At 38.6% G+C, this 12,506-nt stretch overlaps 1 protein-coding gene across 4 annotated transcripts in view; it reads left to right on the forward strand.

The window, feature by feature from the left end:
• PRKN (parkin RBR E3 ubiquitin protein ligase) overlaps positions 1-12,506 on the forward strand; it is a 1,416,081-nt gene that overhangs the window by 534,635 nt on the left and 868,940 nt on the right. For 2 of the 4 annotated variants that reach the window (XM_017869558.1, XM_017869556.1), the window contains exon 4: positions 668-789. In XM_017869558.1, the coding sequence (XP_017725047.1) occupies positions 668-789 (122 nt within the window). The remainder of the gene's footprint in view (positions 1-667; positions 790-12,506) is intronic. The other 2 variants (XM_017869559.1, XM_017869557.1) reach the window with 1 other exon arrangement.

Here is a 12,506-nt window from a genome sequence, read left to right on the forward strand (position 1 = left end):
TTGTTTGTTCACCTTTTCCTCTTGAAAGTGTATTATTTGAATGGTGTTTGCCTAGTTAGAGAGATCATAAATGAAATGCAAACCATCCATTTCTGCACACAGCTGCTTGGTCTGTGAAACCTCCTCAGGGTTGGCCTCTTTTCTTATTTTATGTGTGACTGTGAATTGGAAAGTCATCCCTGGAAGCCCAGCAAACTGTGATCGTATCATTTGTATCATGAGAAATGGGCTGGTTTTTCTCTATAAATAAGATTTTATGAGGAAAAATCTACAGTCTTCAAAACTGTGTCCAGCAGCACAAAATAGAATTCAGGAACCTCCTGAAAGAATTCCTGTCATCTTTTAAAACTTCCACGGCTAAGAGCGCCTTTGACTTTACTGTGTTGCAGATACACTTGGCCGATTCTCTTGGCAGTAGGCTGCATACTTTGCTGAGTAAGTCACAGGGCTATTGGCAAGAGAAAGAAAAGATTTCACTCTTGGAGCATAAAGTTAGATTTTCTAAATTAAATTGTTGTATTCTCATTGGAATATTTATTCCAGTAATGTTTCAAAATGTTCCTAAGGACTGAGTTTTAAAATTTGCCTCTAACAAGCTTTTAAAGAGTTTCTTGTCTCAATTTGGATTCAGCATTGTTAGCCACTTCCTCTGCTTTTTCTTCCCCAGCAGATAGACCAATCTACAACACCTTTTATGTGTATTGCAAAGGCCCCTGTCAAAGAGTGCAGCCGGGAAAACTCAGGGTACAGTGCAGCACCTGCAGACAAGCAACGCTCACCTTGACCCAGGTAAGGAAATGCAGTGTCAGCATGAGATGCCAGGAAAGTGAATGTGTACTAACACATTGCCTTTCAGTTTTTCTAATCATACATCGCCCGTCTTTGAAAAGACATTCTTTTCCGTGGTTGTGGTAATTAATGATAGCCGAAGTTTCATTTATGCGGTTTTGTCTTCCGGATTTCTTTCTGCTCTGTGAAAGTTTAGATTGTACAGTGTCATTTCCCCATTACTGTATCCAGGCCTATGAAAGGAAGCATGGAGAATGCTTTGACAGCCAAAAGAGGTTGGTCTTCTGTTACGGTGTGATTAGAAGGGACCACTTAGGAACCTTAGGCTCCTAGAAATGTTCTGTATCTTGATCTGTGTGACGGTAGCATGGTTATCTACAAAAGTCAGCATTCACTGGGCTGTTTGGTTAAGATTGGTGCACTAAATGTTAAGTTATACCTTAATTTTAAAAAGTGAAAAAAGAGAGTATGGATCAGCAAACAGTATGCATATAAAGCAAGAGTCAGTCAACTAAGTTCTGCTGTGGCCACTGCTTGTTTCTGTACAGCCCATGAGCCAAAAATGGTTTTTACGTTTTCAAATGGTTGGGAAAAATCAAAAGGTGAATAACATTGTGTGATCCATGAAATTCAGATTCTCATATCCATAAATAAAGTTTAATGGAGAGCCAGCCCCACCCATTTCTGTACATGTTGCCTATGGTTCCTTTCCTGCTTTAAGTGCAGAGTGGAGTGTCTGGGAAACAGACTGGGTGGCCTACGAAGCCTGGAATACATACTCACTGGTTCTTTAGAGGAAAGGTTTGCTGACCCCTGATAGAAAGTGTCAGGTTCCGGCTAGGTGGCTGCATGGGATCTGGCTGGATGTGATGTGGATGCAACAGAGGGCATGCTCGCCGAGCGCATCCAGTCCACGCGGTAGAGAGAGCACAAACACGGAGGTGTCAAGGACACAGTGCTGGGGGCAGTCAGGTGCGCGAGTGTGGATAAATACCCCAGGTGCCAGCCAGGAACCCCAGCGATGACTGACACGTTCAGATTCTGTTCTGCAGGCTGATGGAAACCACAGCAAAATTGTATAAACCAAGGTGATGTGCAAACGCTGTTGAGGACAGTTTAGGCTGTAAGAGTTTGCCATTAGGCTTGAAGATGGGGACAGATTGAAGACAAAGAGGCAAATTAAGGCACAATTCATCTGGTTCACAGATGAGGAGCTGTGGGCTAGGGTCAAGGTGGCAGCCCTGTAGAATGGGTGTTACAGGGCCTGTTTAAAGAACTCAAAAGATCCACCTAATGAAGGAGAAATCATGGATCCATCGTCTCAGGCCTGAGAAAATGGTGCAATTACAGAAAGCTGTGATTCAGTGTTTCACTTTCACGAACATTTCAGCTGTCCAGAGAAATTCATTTACAAAGTCAAAGCTGCACCGGAATGATGACCACTGGGCTCTTTCTGGGACGGTTCTTTGGCAGCGCTCTTGCCGGGCAGCATGCTGCAGGCCCAACGTCCCCGAGAGGGGTTGCTTTCACCTGCCCCTCTCCTCTGCTTTTTTCTACACAAGACGCAACCTCATCTACCCCAATCTGTGCCTAAGTCCTGATTGCTTTAGATGGCATGTATGACCTATTTATAGCAACTTCCTAGTATTCTTGGTAAAATAGCAATAAAATTAATATTGAATTCCAAGCTAAATTCTTTTCAGGCATTATCTGATTTAATTATTTCATAAGAACACTCTCAGTTAAGCATTATTAGTAACCCTATTTTAGATGTGAGGATAATGAGGCTTAAAGAGATTAAGGCATTTGCCCAAGAAAAGAGGAGCTTATGAGTGTGGACTTGGAGTTTGAACTGGACTGTCTAATCTAAACATTTAAGTCCTGCAGCTTTTTAGCTTTTTTTTTTTTTTTTTTTTTTTTTTTTTGACACACAGATGTAATTACAATAGGTGTCACGTACTCAAATGTCCACAGTGATCACTCAGGTGATGAGAATTTAGGTTAGATGTGGGCAGTAGGGGGCAGTGAGGGCGGTTATGGAAGGGCGAGGCGGAATTCATGTTGAGAAGTCGCTTCTGCTGGTTGCCAGCAAGAGGTGAGAGGGAGACTCAGTATGACTGGATTGTTTTCTTTTTAATCAAGGTAAATCATCAATCTAGAATTTGACATGGGATTTCTCATTTAAAATATGCTTTGTCTGGGAAAAAAATAGAAAAACAGAAAGAAAAACAACCTGCAGCATCTGCCCAAACATAACAAACCAAACTAGAGTGTTGTGGGGATTAAATGGTACATTAACAGTAGGTGCTTAGCAGAGCCTGACATGTAATAAATCCTCAGGAATAGTAAGGCATGGCTGAGAGGCGATGACATGTGAGCCTGAGAGAATCTTCCAGAGCCAGTCAGCCCAATTAGAATTCTGGCTTCCTTCGCTCTTACCTATGTCAACTTGGTAATGTCTATTCAGTGGTACAATAGTATCTATTTCCTATTGTGAAGATTAACTCATTTATGAAGAGTACTTAGAACAGTAGCCAGAACACAAATATTTAGAAATGTTAAATTCTTTATTATTATTCTATTAATATTACCATTTTATGTATGTGTGTATATATATATATATATATTTATATACACACATGTAGGAAATCAGTCTAGACTTTGGCTAACTTATTTCAGAGAAGTAAAACCACCCCTACCTCTGCTGCTCTGCGTCGAGAGGCTGTGACCATTTCCATCTCAGGCTGAGGCTCTGTGATGACGTCATGCCACTCTGCTCCCCTGGCCCAGCATCCTGGGAAGGATAATCAATCCCTCCATCTCGTAGTCTTGGCTCCACCTCCATCTCCAAAGCCCAGTCATGTGACCACCTGGGATTTTTCTCAGTTCCCAGAGATGCTCCACCTTTGATATCTAAATTCACGCTGTTTCTTCCCCGAGCACTGTTTCTACTCTGCATATCATTGACTCTTCTCTTAAGTTTTTCTAGAGCTGTTGGTCTCTCCTCTCTTCATTTCCTACCCTGAGAGGCCAGACTGTCAATTCCAGTATTGCAGGTATCATTCACTTCCTGCTCTCCATTCTACCAAAGTGTCCTTACTTGTCTATGTTCGAAGAGCCTGTAAACCTTGTTATTAGATCAGAAAACTTTCAGCTTGGGTCTCCAGTTTATGTTGAACACCTCACAAAGTGCCTTGTCCATAGAAGGACACAAGTTAAGTAATGTTGAATGAATGGCATTTGTATTTGAAATTTTCTACGTTGATTCCATAAATTCATACCCTTTAGAAATTCTGCCTGACCTCATATAATGAAATTAATCATAGCAATTATGACAGCTTCAGTACAGTGTACTGATTTTCTTCCTTATCTTTATACTGTATTTCTATTTTTCTCCAATTCTCATGACAGTCCTGCAAAGTAGATGCTAATATCCAGTGTTTTTATGAAGAGACTCCATGAGGTTAAGTAATGAGCCCAGAGTTACACAGTTCATAAATATCTAAACCAGGAGTGAAAAATCTACTCTGTATTTTTCCATAGCCCTGGCCTTTACTAGGATATAGTCCTCACTATACAAATCTAGTAAACAGTGTTCTATTTTCTAACTGCTTCCCTTGTACTTAAAATATCACTGAAACGTGCTCTTGAAAAAAAAAATATGATTATGGATTTAGGGACAATTAAATCAAAGATAATTTAAAGATAATTTATATAATCCGTATTTTAGTACAGTAACTAGATATAGTGTAGCTAGTCCATAGGAGAAGAGGTGATGAGATGTTTCAATTTTCAATAACAAAAATACACATTCAGTAACACCTACAAATAATATTTCTGTGGATCAGCTGACCAGTCACACTGCTGATTCACCTGCAAATTTAGGCTTTGCAATAATGGAGCAGGTGCTAAACTTTGCCAAGTGTACAGATTGCTCTGTGAATAATAGGCAATTCTGAGATTTCATTTTCTCGAACTTTATAAGGATCAATAACTTACATAATTGTCTGTGATCAGGAACAGAAATGCAATATAGGATCTTGTGTGGCTGACTAGTTATAGGTGAGCAACATGTGGTTTATCTGAACTTCGGCAAAATTTTTTATACCTAAGGAGGAAAACTGGAACCTGTTTAACCACCCAGGTTATTTTTGAAAACATAATTGTATTTTTTTCTTATTTGGAGAAATTAGTCTGCAATAAGATCCACTCACATCACGAGTCTAAATGGTAATCTTCTAAATTTTGTATTGGTGATATATTCATAATTCTAACATTTCCTGAACGCTATTTAAAATTTGCATGTAATAATAATGAGTTGCTTTTCAAATGTGATGCTCCAGTTTAATCATGTTTCACATTTAATATGATACTCTAATAAATTGTAAAGGAAGATGGATAGTTAATTTTGTCCTGATGTTAGGCATGAGCAACTGATGTCTGAGCTTTTCACCTAACCTCATAGGTAAGTTGGGAAACAACCCAGACTCCAAGTTTTCTTCATCTCCGTATCAGAATATCCTCTCTCCAAGTTTTCTTCATCTCCGTATCAGAATATCCTCTCTCCAAGTTTTCTTCATCTCCGTATCAGAATATCCTCTTTCCAAGTTTTCTTCATCTCCGTATCAGAATATCCTCTTTCTTTCATGGTGACCTTGATCAGAGTTTGGACTAGACCGTAATCCTTTAGAAATATGAACGTTTACTGGAAAACAGTGAACAGTGGCTCATTGGCAAGCATTCAGTTTTCATCCGCTTCTTCAAAAGTCATCCACTGAGGTCCATGCAGAAATGAGACAGAGTTGAACACACAAGGGAGGTTGTTTGATGTGTGGTATATAATTCTGATTGGGTTCCTGACCAGTGAAGTTATTAATTTAAAATAACCCAAGTCATTGTTTCCTTGAAATATTTCCCTGGCACCAATTTATATAAACAAACCTTATCAGAGACTGTATTAGTTTTTAATGATTTTGACTGGGCTGGTAAGGTTAATTAGACTCCATGGCGATGGTAAGTCTGTCCCTTGGCATGATCCAGAGACCAAGCCTCCTCCTTCCCCTGAAAGCTTCTCATGACATCCTAACAGTGCTCTTTCTGAGCATGTCTGAGGAGTCCTGTCCCTTGCTACTATCATCGTCTTGGCCAGAGTCCATATTTCAAGTGACTTGTGCCTCCTTAGGAAAGCAAAGCTCCTGGGATAGGAAGTAACTGACTAGTCTTTGGAACAGAAAATTGACTGAAAATATAGTAAGGCTATTCAAGAGTGAAATACTTGATTGACTTTAATAATAATTAGAAGATAGAATTGACACAGAAGTGAGCTGAGAGCACCTATAGCATCTGGTTTTGGAATATTTTCCCGGGAGCAAAATTCTCCAGACTATAGGTATGATTAAGGTTACGAATTGCTAATCCCTCCAGGACAACCTCTAGGTAACCAGAGTTATCCACCATTAACATCTTTTTGTTTGTACTCAGTTTATTAGTCTTAAAATGAATCACAAGCCAGGAGATTACTGCAGCCAAGAACTTTGGGTGATTTCCACCACCCCCCACCACAATCACTATAATTACTTTATCTCAGAAAGAACTTTATCTTTGCCACTCTAATGAGATACTCTGCCATGGAAGCGCATTAAAGCTAAAAGGTTTCTGATGAGAAATGGTGCAATAAATAGAGTAAGATGTAAAGTGCCTGGCATGATGGATTTTGTTTAAAATTGGTTTATAGATTAGGCACAGTTTATGTGAGGAAATTTATTAAGAAATACAGTCTAAATGTGTAATCATTCCTAAACTTCATATTTGTTACAGATTAATTGTTGGTCAGGAGTCTTCTTACTTCTCTTTTTATCAAAATTACTCTCACATTTATGTAAGAAATTCAAGTCTTAGAACAGACCTAAGCTTACTTTCTAGTTTTCGCATGGGGTGTTTTTGCCTAAGTGTGTGGTGTCCCCTCTTTGCTTACTGTAGATTTGGTTATCAGGAATTTCAGTGCTTTTAAAGCACAATGGAGGAGGCATTACACATTATTTTATGTTATTCACAGTATCGTAGGGCATGTTTTGGATGTCCCAATGATGAGGGTGGAACCTGCCACCATGCATTCTGTTTTACATCATGTTACAGTGTTCAACCTACAATGAAGCTGGTTTCTGTGTGGATTCATAAGCTCCAGGGTGGAAAGTGTGTAGAACACAATGCATGTCTGGCATCTGCCAAAGCCAGGGTGGCCCCCGTGGTCTCTGTCGCCTGTCATGCCGCCATCTGTTCTGCCCTGAGATTTCTCTTGGTCTTGTGGACGCTTCTCACTTCGTCTCCTTTTAATGCCCACTCTCTTTGCTTGTGTTCTCCTTGGTCCTTATCATGGACTCTCATCCACACACAAATGATGCACACTCACATCGCAAAGAGCCAGTCGACAGAGAAGTGAGAATGGTTGAAGTATTTTTTTCTTTTTCCCTTTTACCAAAGCTAGTACTTGTAAAAGAGCCAGGTTAAGGTAAAATAAATGCACAAAAAACGTAATAAACATATAAAATAAACATATCAAAAAACATTACCATAAAGAACTTAAAATGTTGATGATTTAATTTTTATATATGTATGATTCTTGATAGTTTACATTTAGAATTTGCCTACTATATACAATATATATGTAAAGGGGTCTACTTAAAAACGGTTGATCCAAACCATTTCAGGGCATCAGTATCAGCCAGTAGAAGCAATTTAAAATTGTAAATTAATGCTGCTACTGTCATTTTCTTGAGACTCATTTTGATAATTCATGCCTGGGTTTCAAACCAGTAAGTGTTCTTTTCCACCAACACACAGCTCATATGGATACCATTGAATTTTCTCACTTATTATTTTGCTGATTTTACCACATTTACTAATATAAGGAATAATATTGTTTTGGAACATTCTTTTGGAATTTATTCAAATATTTTGATTGTATTCTGTATCTGATTTGATTATTCTCAAAATAGTCAATATTTTCTTAGCAGATTTTAATGAGTGATCAGTTTGTTGAAAGTTATGAAATATAGGTGAATTCATCTTCTTAAGAAGGTTTTCTTCTTTACTATACTTGTACATCTATTGTTATAAATATAACCTAAACTTTGTAATTCGATATGGGAACTCTTGGCTTATACCTATTTCTTTCTAATCTCTATTCTAATTATTTTCTGTTCCTCCAGATTTAAAAAACATTTTCCAAATCATTTTCTTTGTCTGTTGATTTACCAAAAATATGTTTCTTGTAATCAGTTTTTTAGGATCTTCTATATTTTATATTGAATTTCAAGGACTTTTCGGGTTATAGGTGAACACCTCTTCTCTTCCTAGGAGCACTTTGGGGATGTTCATCATTTATGCCCCTGCTCCCTTCTGCAACAGGTCCATGGAGTTGCACACTGAGGGGCTGGGAGGAGACCTGAAGAGCTCAGGACACCAAAGACCATACTGTGCAGTTCATAAATAATCAAATTTTAGAACTTTTGAGTAAATGATTAGGTAAGTTGGCCAGCTGGTGAATCAGCCTTTGGCAAATGGATTTTCAGCAGCCTTCCTAGAACTAACTCCTACAAATGGCCAGAGGACACACATGCATGGGTCACAAAAGCTTCATTTGCTCAAAGACACTAGTTTTTAGGAAACCATCAGATCATTGGAATGGCTCTCAAAGGTTCCTCCAATGTTTAACTGAGGGTCTTGCGGAGCAGAGGCATAGATAAGAGAAGAAGAGGATGGAGGGGATAAAAGAGTTCAGGGAAGGGTGAGATCCGAAGGTGGACCAAATAAGTATTTTATCGAAGTCTGCATGGGGACCTGGACAAAAGCCAGAGTGATGCACATTCAGCTTTGGCAAAGAGAGAGAAACCCAGCATTGATCTGAAATAAGTAAAATGCTATCTAGCTGAGCTCCAGGCACTTTTAGCCAATTCATTGTTACTCTTCTGTATCACAGAAATGCTTACATTGAGAGCCTTTGTCCTATGCCTGATATTTTAGAATGAAAATTTTATTTATCACATATTATTTGTTGGGGTGATTTCAATTAATTAAAGTCTAGAGAAATGTGGGTCAATGTTGGTAATTCATTGACTTTTCAATCCAGCTATTTATTTTCATCCAGACCACAGTAGTGGTAGATAACCTTTCACTGCTTCTTTATGTAGAGATCCCTCTGTAATAGTAACTGATTTTTTGTTTGTTTGGTAATGATTTTACTTACTACTCTTTAAGAAAAAGGGAGAGAGAAAAAGAAGTCAGTCTTGCAGACGCAAGTTCCCCGAGTTTACCTTTAGAATGCTCCAAAGCTCAGCATCATGAGGTCCCTGGAGAGATGGGAACATACCAGATGTCGCTTTGCATTTTGTTGTGTAGAGTGTCTCACTGTTTTTGCTTTGATACCCAGCCATGCTCTTGACCCATCCTGCTAGTTTGAAATTCTCAAAATTGTGGGCAGGAAGTTAAAAGCATGTTAGTCTGAAAAAAGTTTGTGTATATATTTTTAAATATGTTATTTATTGCATTACTTCCAAAGTACATGAATTTGTTGTATGTATACGAGGAGTGACTACTATTATAGTGAGAACCTGTTTCTACAAAAAATAAAAAATGAAAACATTAGCTGGGCATGGTAGCATGTGCCTGTAGTCCCAGCTACTTGGGAGACTGAGGCAAGTGGGTCCATTGAGCCTGGGAAGTCAAGGGTGCAATGAGCCATAATCATGCCACCACATTCCAGCCCGAGTGACAGAATGAGACCCTGTCTTAAAAAAAAAAGAAAAAGAAAAAATCCTGTAATTTATTGAATGCTTACCATAAATCATGAGCTAAGCTCAGACTTTACCTAAATATTTAATTGTTATGATATTTGTAGAGTGCTTTTTCTAATTTCACATATGCATATCATTATGGCAATGAGGTACACCAAGCCAATATTACTTACTTTTTATGTAAAAGATATTAAAAGTTTTTCAAAGTTTGTCAGTTAGTAGTGACATGCAGTCATTAATTTAGATAATTGGAAATTGGTTAAGTGATCTACAATTTTATTCATTGTGCAGTATGATACATTTTAAAAATATTTATAAGAGAAATATTTCTTGACACTACATAGAAGAGTTTGAGAAAAGTCAACCTAAAATATCTACAAAGCATAAAAGAAAAAATAAGGTTCTCTAAAGAAAGTTTTTCATATCTCTTATTATTTCATTTTACATTACAGTTGCATATATGTATCATGTTTAAAAACTGGGTGTTATTGGTTCATGATGCTGTATCCTGGCAGTGATCAGGCACTCATATAGCAGGTAAACCCATCAGGACATTCTTGTTGACTCACCCACTGACAGGGCTGTTTCTAGCTTTACTAACCACTGTCCTTCATGGCGTAGAACAGAGCATCAAGGCGTCAATTCTGTGTGCAAGCAGGATAACAACGGGGACAGCCGTGCCCGTCTCTTCTATATAAAAGAGATAATTCTGGCTGGGCGCAGTGGCTCACAGCTGTAATCCCAGCACTTTGGGAGGCTGAGGTGGGTGGATCACTTGAGGTCGAGTTCACCAACATGGTGAAACCCCGTCTCTTCTAAAAATACAAAAATTAGCTGGCTGTGGTGGTGTGTGCCTGTAATCCCAGCTACTCAGGAGACTGAGGCAGGAGAATCACTTGAACCCAGAAGGCAGAGGTTTCAGTGAGCCAAGACTGCGCTATTGCACTCTAGCCTGGGCGACAGAGTGAGGCTCCATCTCAGAAATAAATAAATACATAAAAATAACCAAAATAAAAAAGATAATTCTTAGAAGCCTCCTAATAGGCCTCTCCTTACATCTCATCATTTATCACTGGTCTGTATGGCCAGTGATAATAACAAAGCATGTTGAAAAGCAAGTGTTTGCCAAATGGAAAGATTTGCCATGTTTGGCTTAGACCAATCCTATTTTATCCCCTAGTCTGGGCCCATTCCATCTCCAATAAAAATCGGATTCCTATGAACAAAGACAGAGGGTGAGAAGCACATTGGGTTGGCAATGAACAGTCACATCACATTCGTTAATGCATCACCATTTTAGACCACTTTCCTGAACTCATCAGTTTCTTTCCTGCCTGGAAACGCTGTTGTTCTCTGCCCTATTTGTATCACTCTGCCTGTGCTAGAATCTTGGCTAGCCTTGAAACTGTTTTTGTGTGTGAAGTGCTACTTTTTTCCAGTGCCTGTTTCTACACATAAATGTACCTCCCTGATTCTCTGCAGAGTGAAACTGACGTACTACCCATTTGACCACTTAGAAGCGTTATCAAGACTTGTAGAAGTGAAAAAATAGATCTGTAGGGCAGTGGGTTAATTTATGAGCTTAAGAAGTGAATGGCTCAATAATCTCACTGGGGAAACAGAATTTAGTAGCCTTTTCTTCCTACATAGTAGATCCTTTGTTGATGCTTTATAAGAAACAAATGTCTTATCTTACAGTGATGAAATGTGTGGAGCAGGGGAGTCTCCCTAAAAATACTGCTTCAGAATGAGGCAAGCCAGTGCAGACCAGTACTGTGATATAGGTTTGCATTATGAATGTATGTATGCATGCTCTTCCATCTGAGAATATCCAGCTACCTGTATAAATGCATCATTAAAGCCGGGTGGGAAATGGAGAGGTTAATTGACTTTACTTGGGTCACCCAGTGAGAAAGAAACCAAACTGAGAGTTTAATCTGGGGAATTTGAGCTTAGATTCTTGCTGAAAGCACTCACATTGAGTCACATTAGTTTTCTTATAAGGTTGAGGGAGAGTTGACACTTACTCTGCAGGCTTTTCCTGAAAAGAGCAAAATTCACTGGACTCTCTAAAGTGGGGATTGAGATTCTAGAACTGGATAAGAAGTGAAACATGGAGTGTTCCCTTGCTGAAGAGAAAATGGAAGAGTATTGGCGTACTTGGAAAAACAAAATTATGAAAATTAAAAGGGAAACACTCATAGAATATGATTTGTAAAGTGACTAGTTAGCCAAGTGGGTTTGTTGTAGGGAACCATACTCATTGATGCCAGAGTCTATGGCATGCACTGGGCATGGTCCACCTGTACCTCTGAGTATGATTAAAACACTTCAGTGATTTTTTTAGTATGATTGAACTATGGGTCCTCCCAGCTAGTTTCAAAGAATGATATTCCTGTCTAGTGTCAGAATGACCCTAATATTTTTAATGTGTTATGAATCTTCAGTTGTGCATACAGAATTTCATATTAATTTAGAATGCCATGCTAATAATTGTACACTCAGAGATGGCCATAATTTAAGGCTAGCAGTAGCATCACATGGACACATGAACTGTCCTCCTCCCATAATGTGCTACAAACAAATGAGAACCCTGCTCTGTGTCTTTGTCTCTGAATAGGTTATTTTTATTTAAAGTAGTTTAGATAAAGGACAGTGTAAACCAATATGACATAATCTATACATTGTTCAATGTTGTAAAAATATAAACTTTGCATAAACAGACTTCACAAAATAAATGCAGTGTGTCCAAAAAATTAAGTCTTTATGATTTGGGTCCCCCTATACTGGGCTCCCTTATTAAATTCATTTCCTTGGGGCAGGGAGCATACTTTGGTGCTTAGCATAGTGCCTGCTACATAGTAGATGTTTAAGATGTTTCATGAATTAAATGAATGGTATGCCAAGGTATACAATAACTATGAT

The sequence above is a fragment of the Rhinopithecus bieti genome, unplaced genomic scaffold (genome assembly GCF_001698545.2).
Source record: "Rhinopithecus bieti isolate Rb0 unplaced genomic scaffold, ASM169854v2 scaffold_3948, whole genome shotgun sequence".
In the NCBI taxonomy this organism is placed as follows: Eukaryota; Metazoa; Chordata; class Mammalia; order Primates; family Cercopithecidae; genus Rhinopithecus; species Rhinopithecus bieti.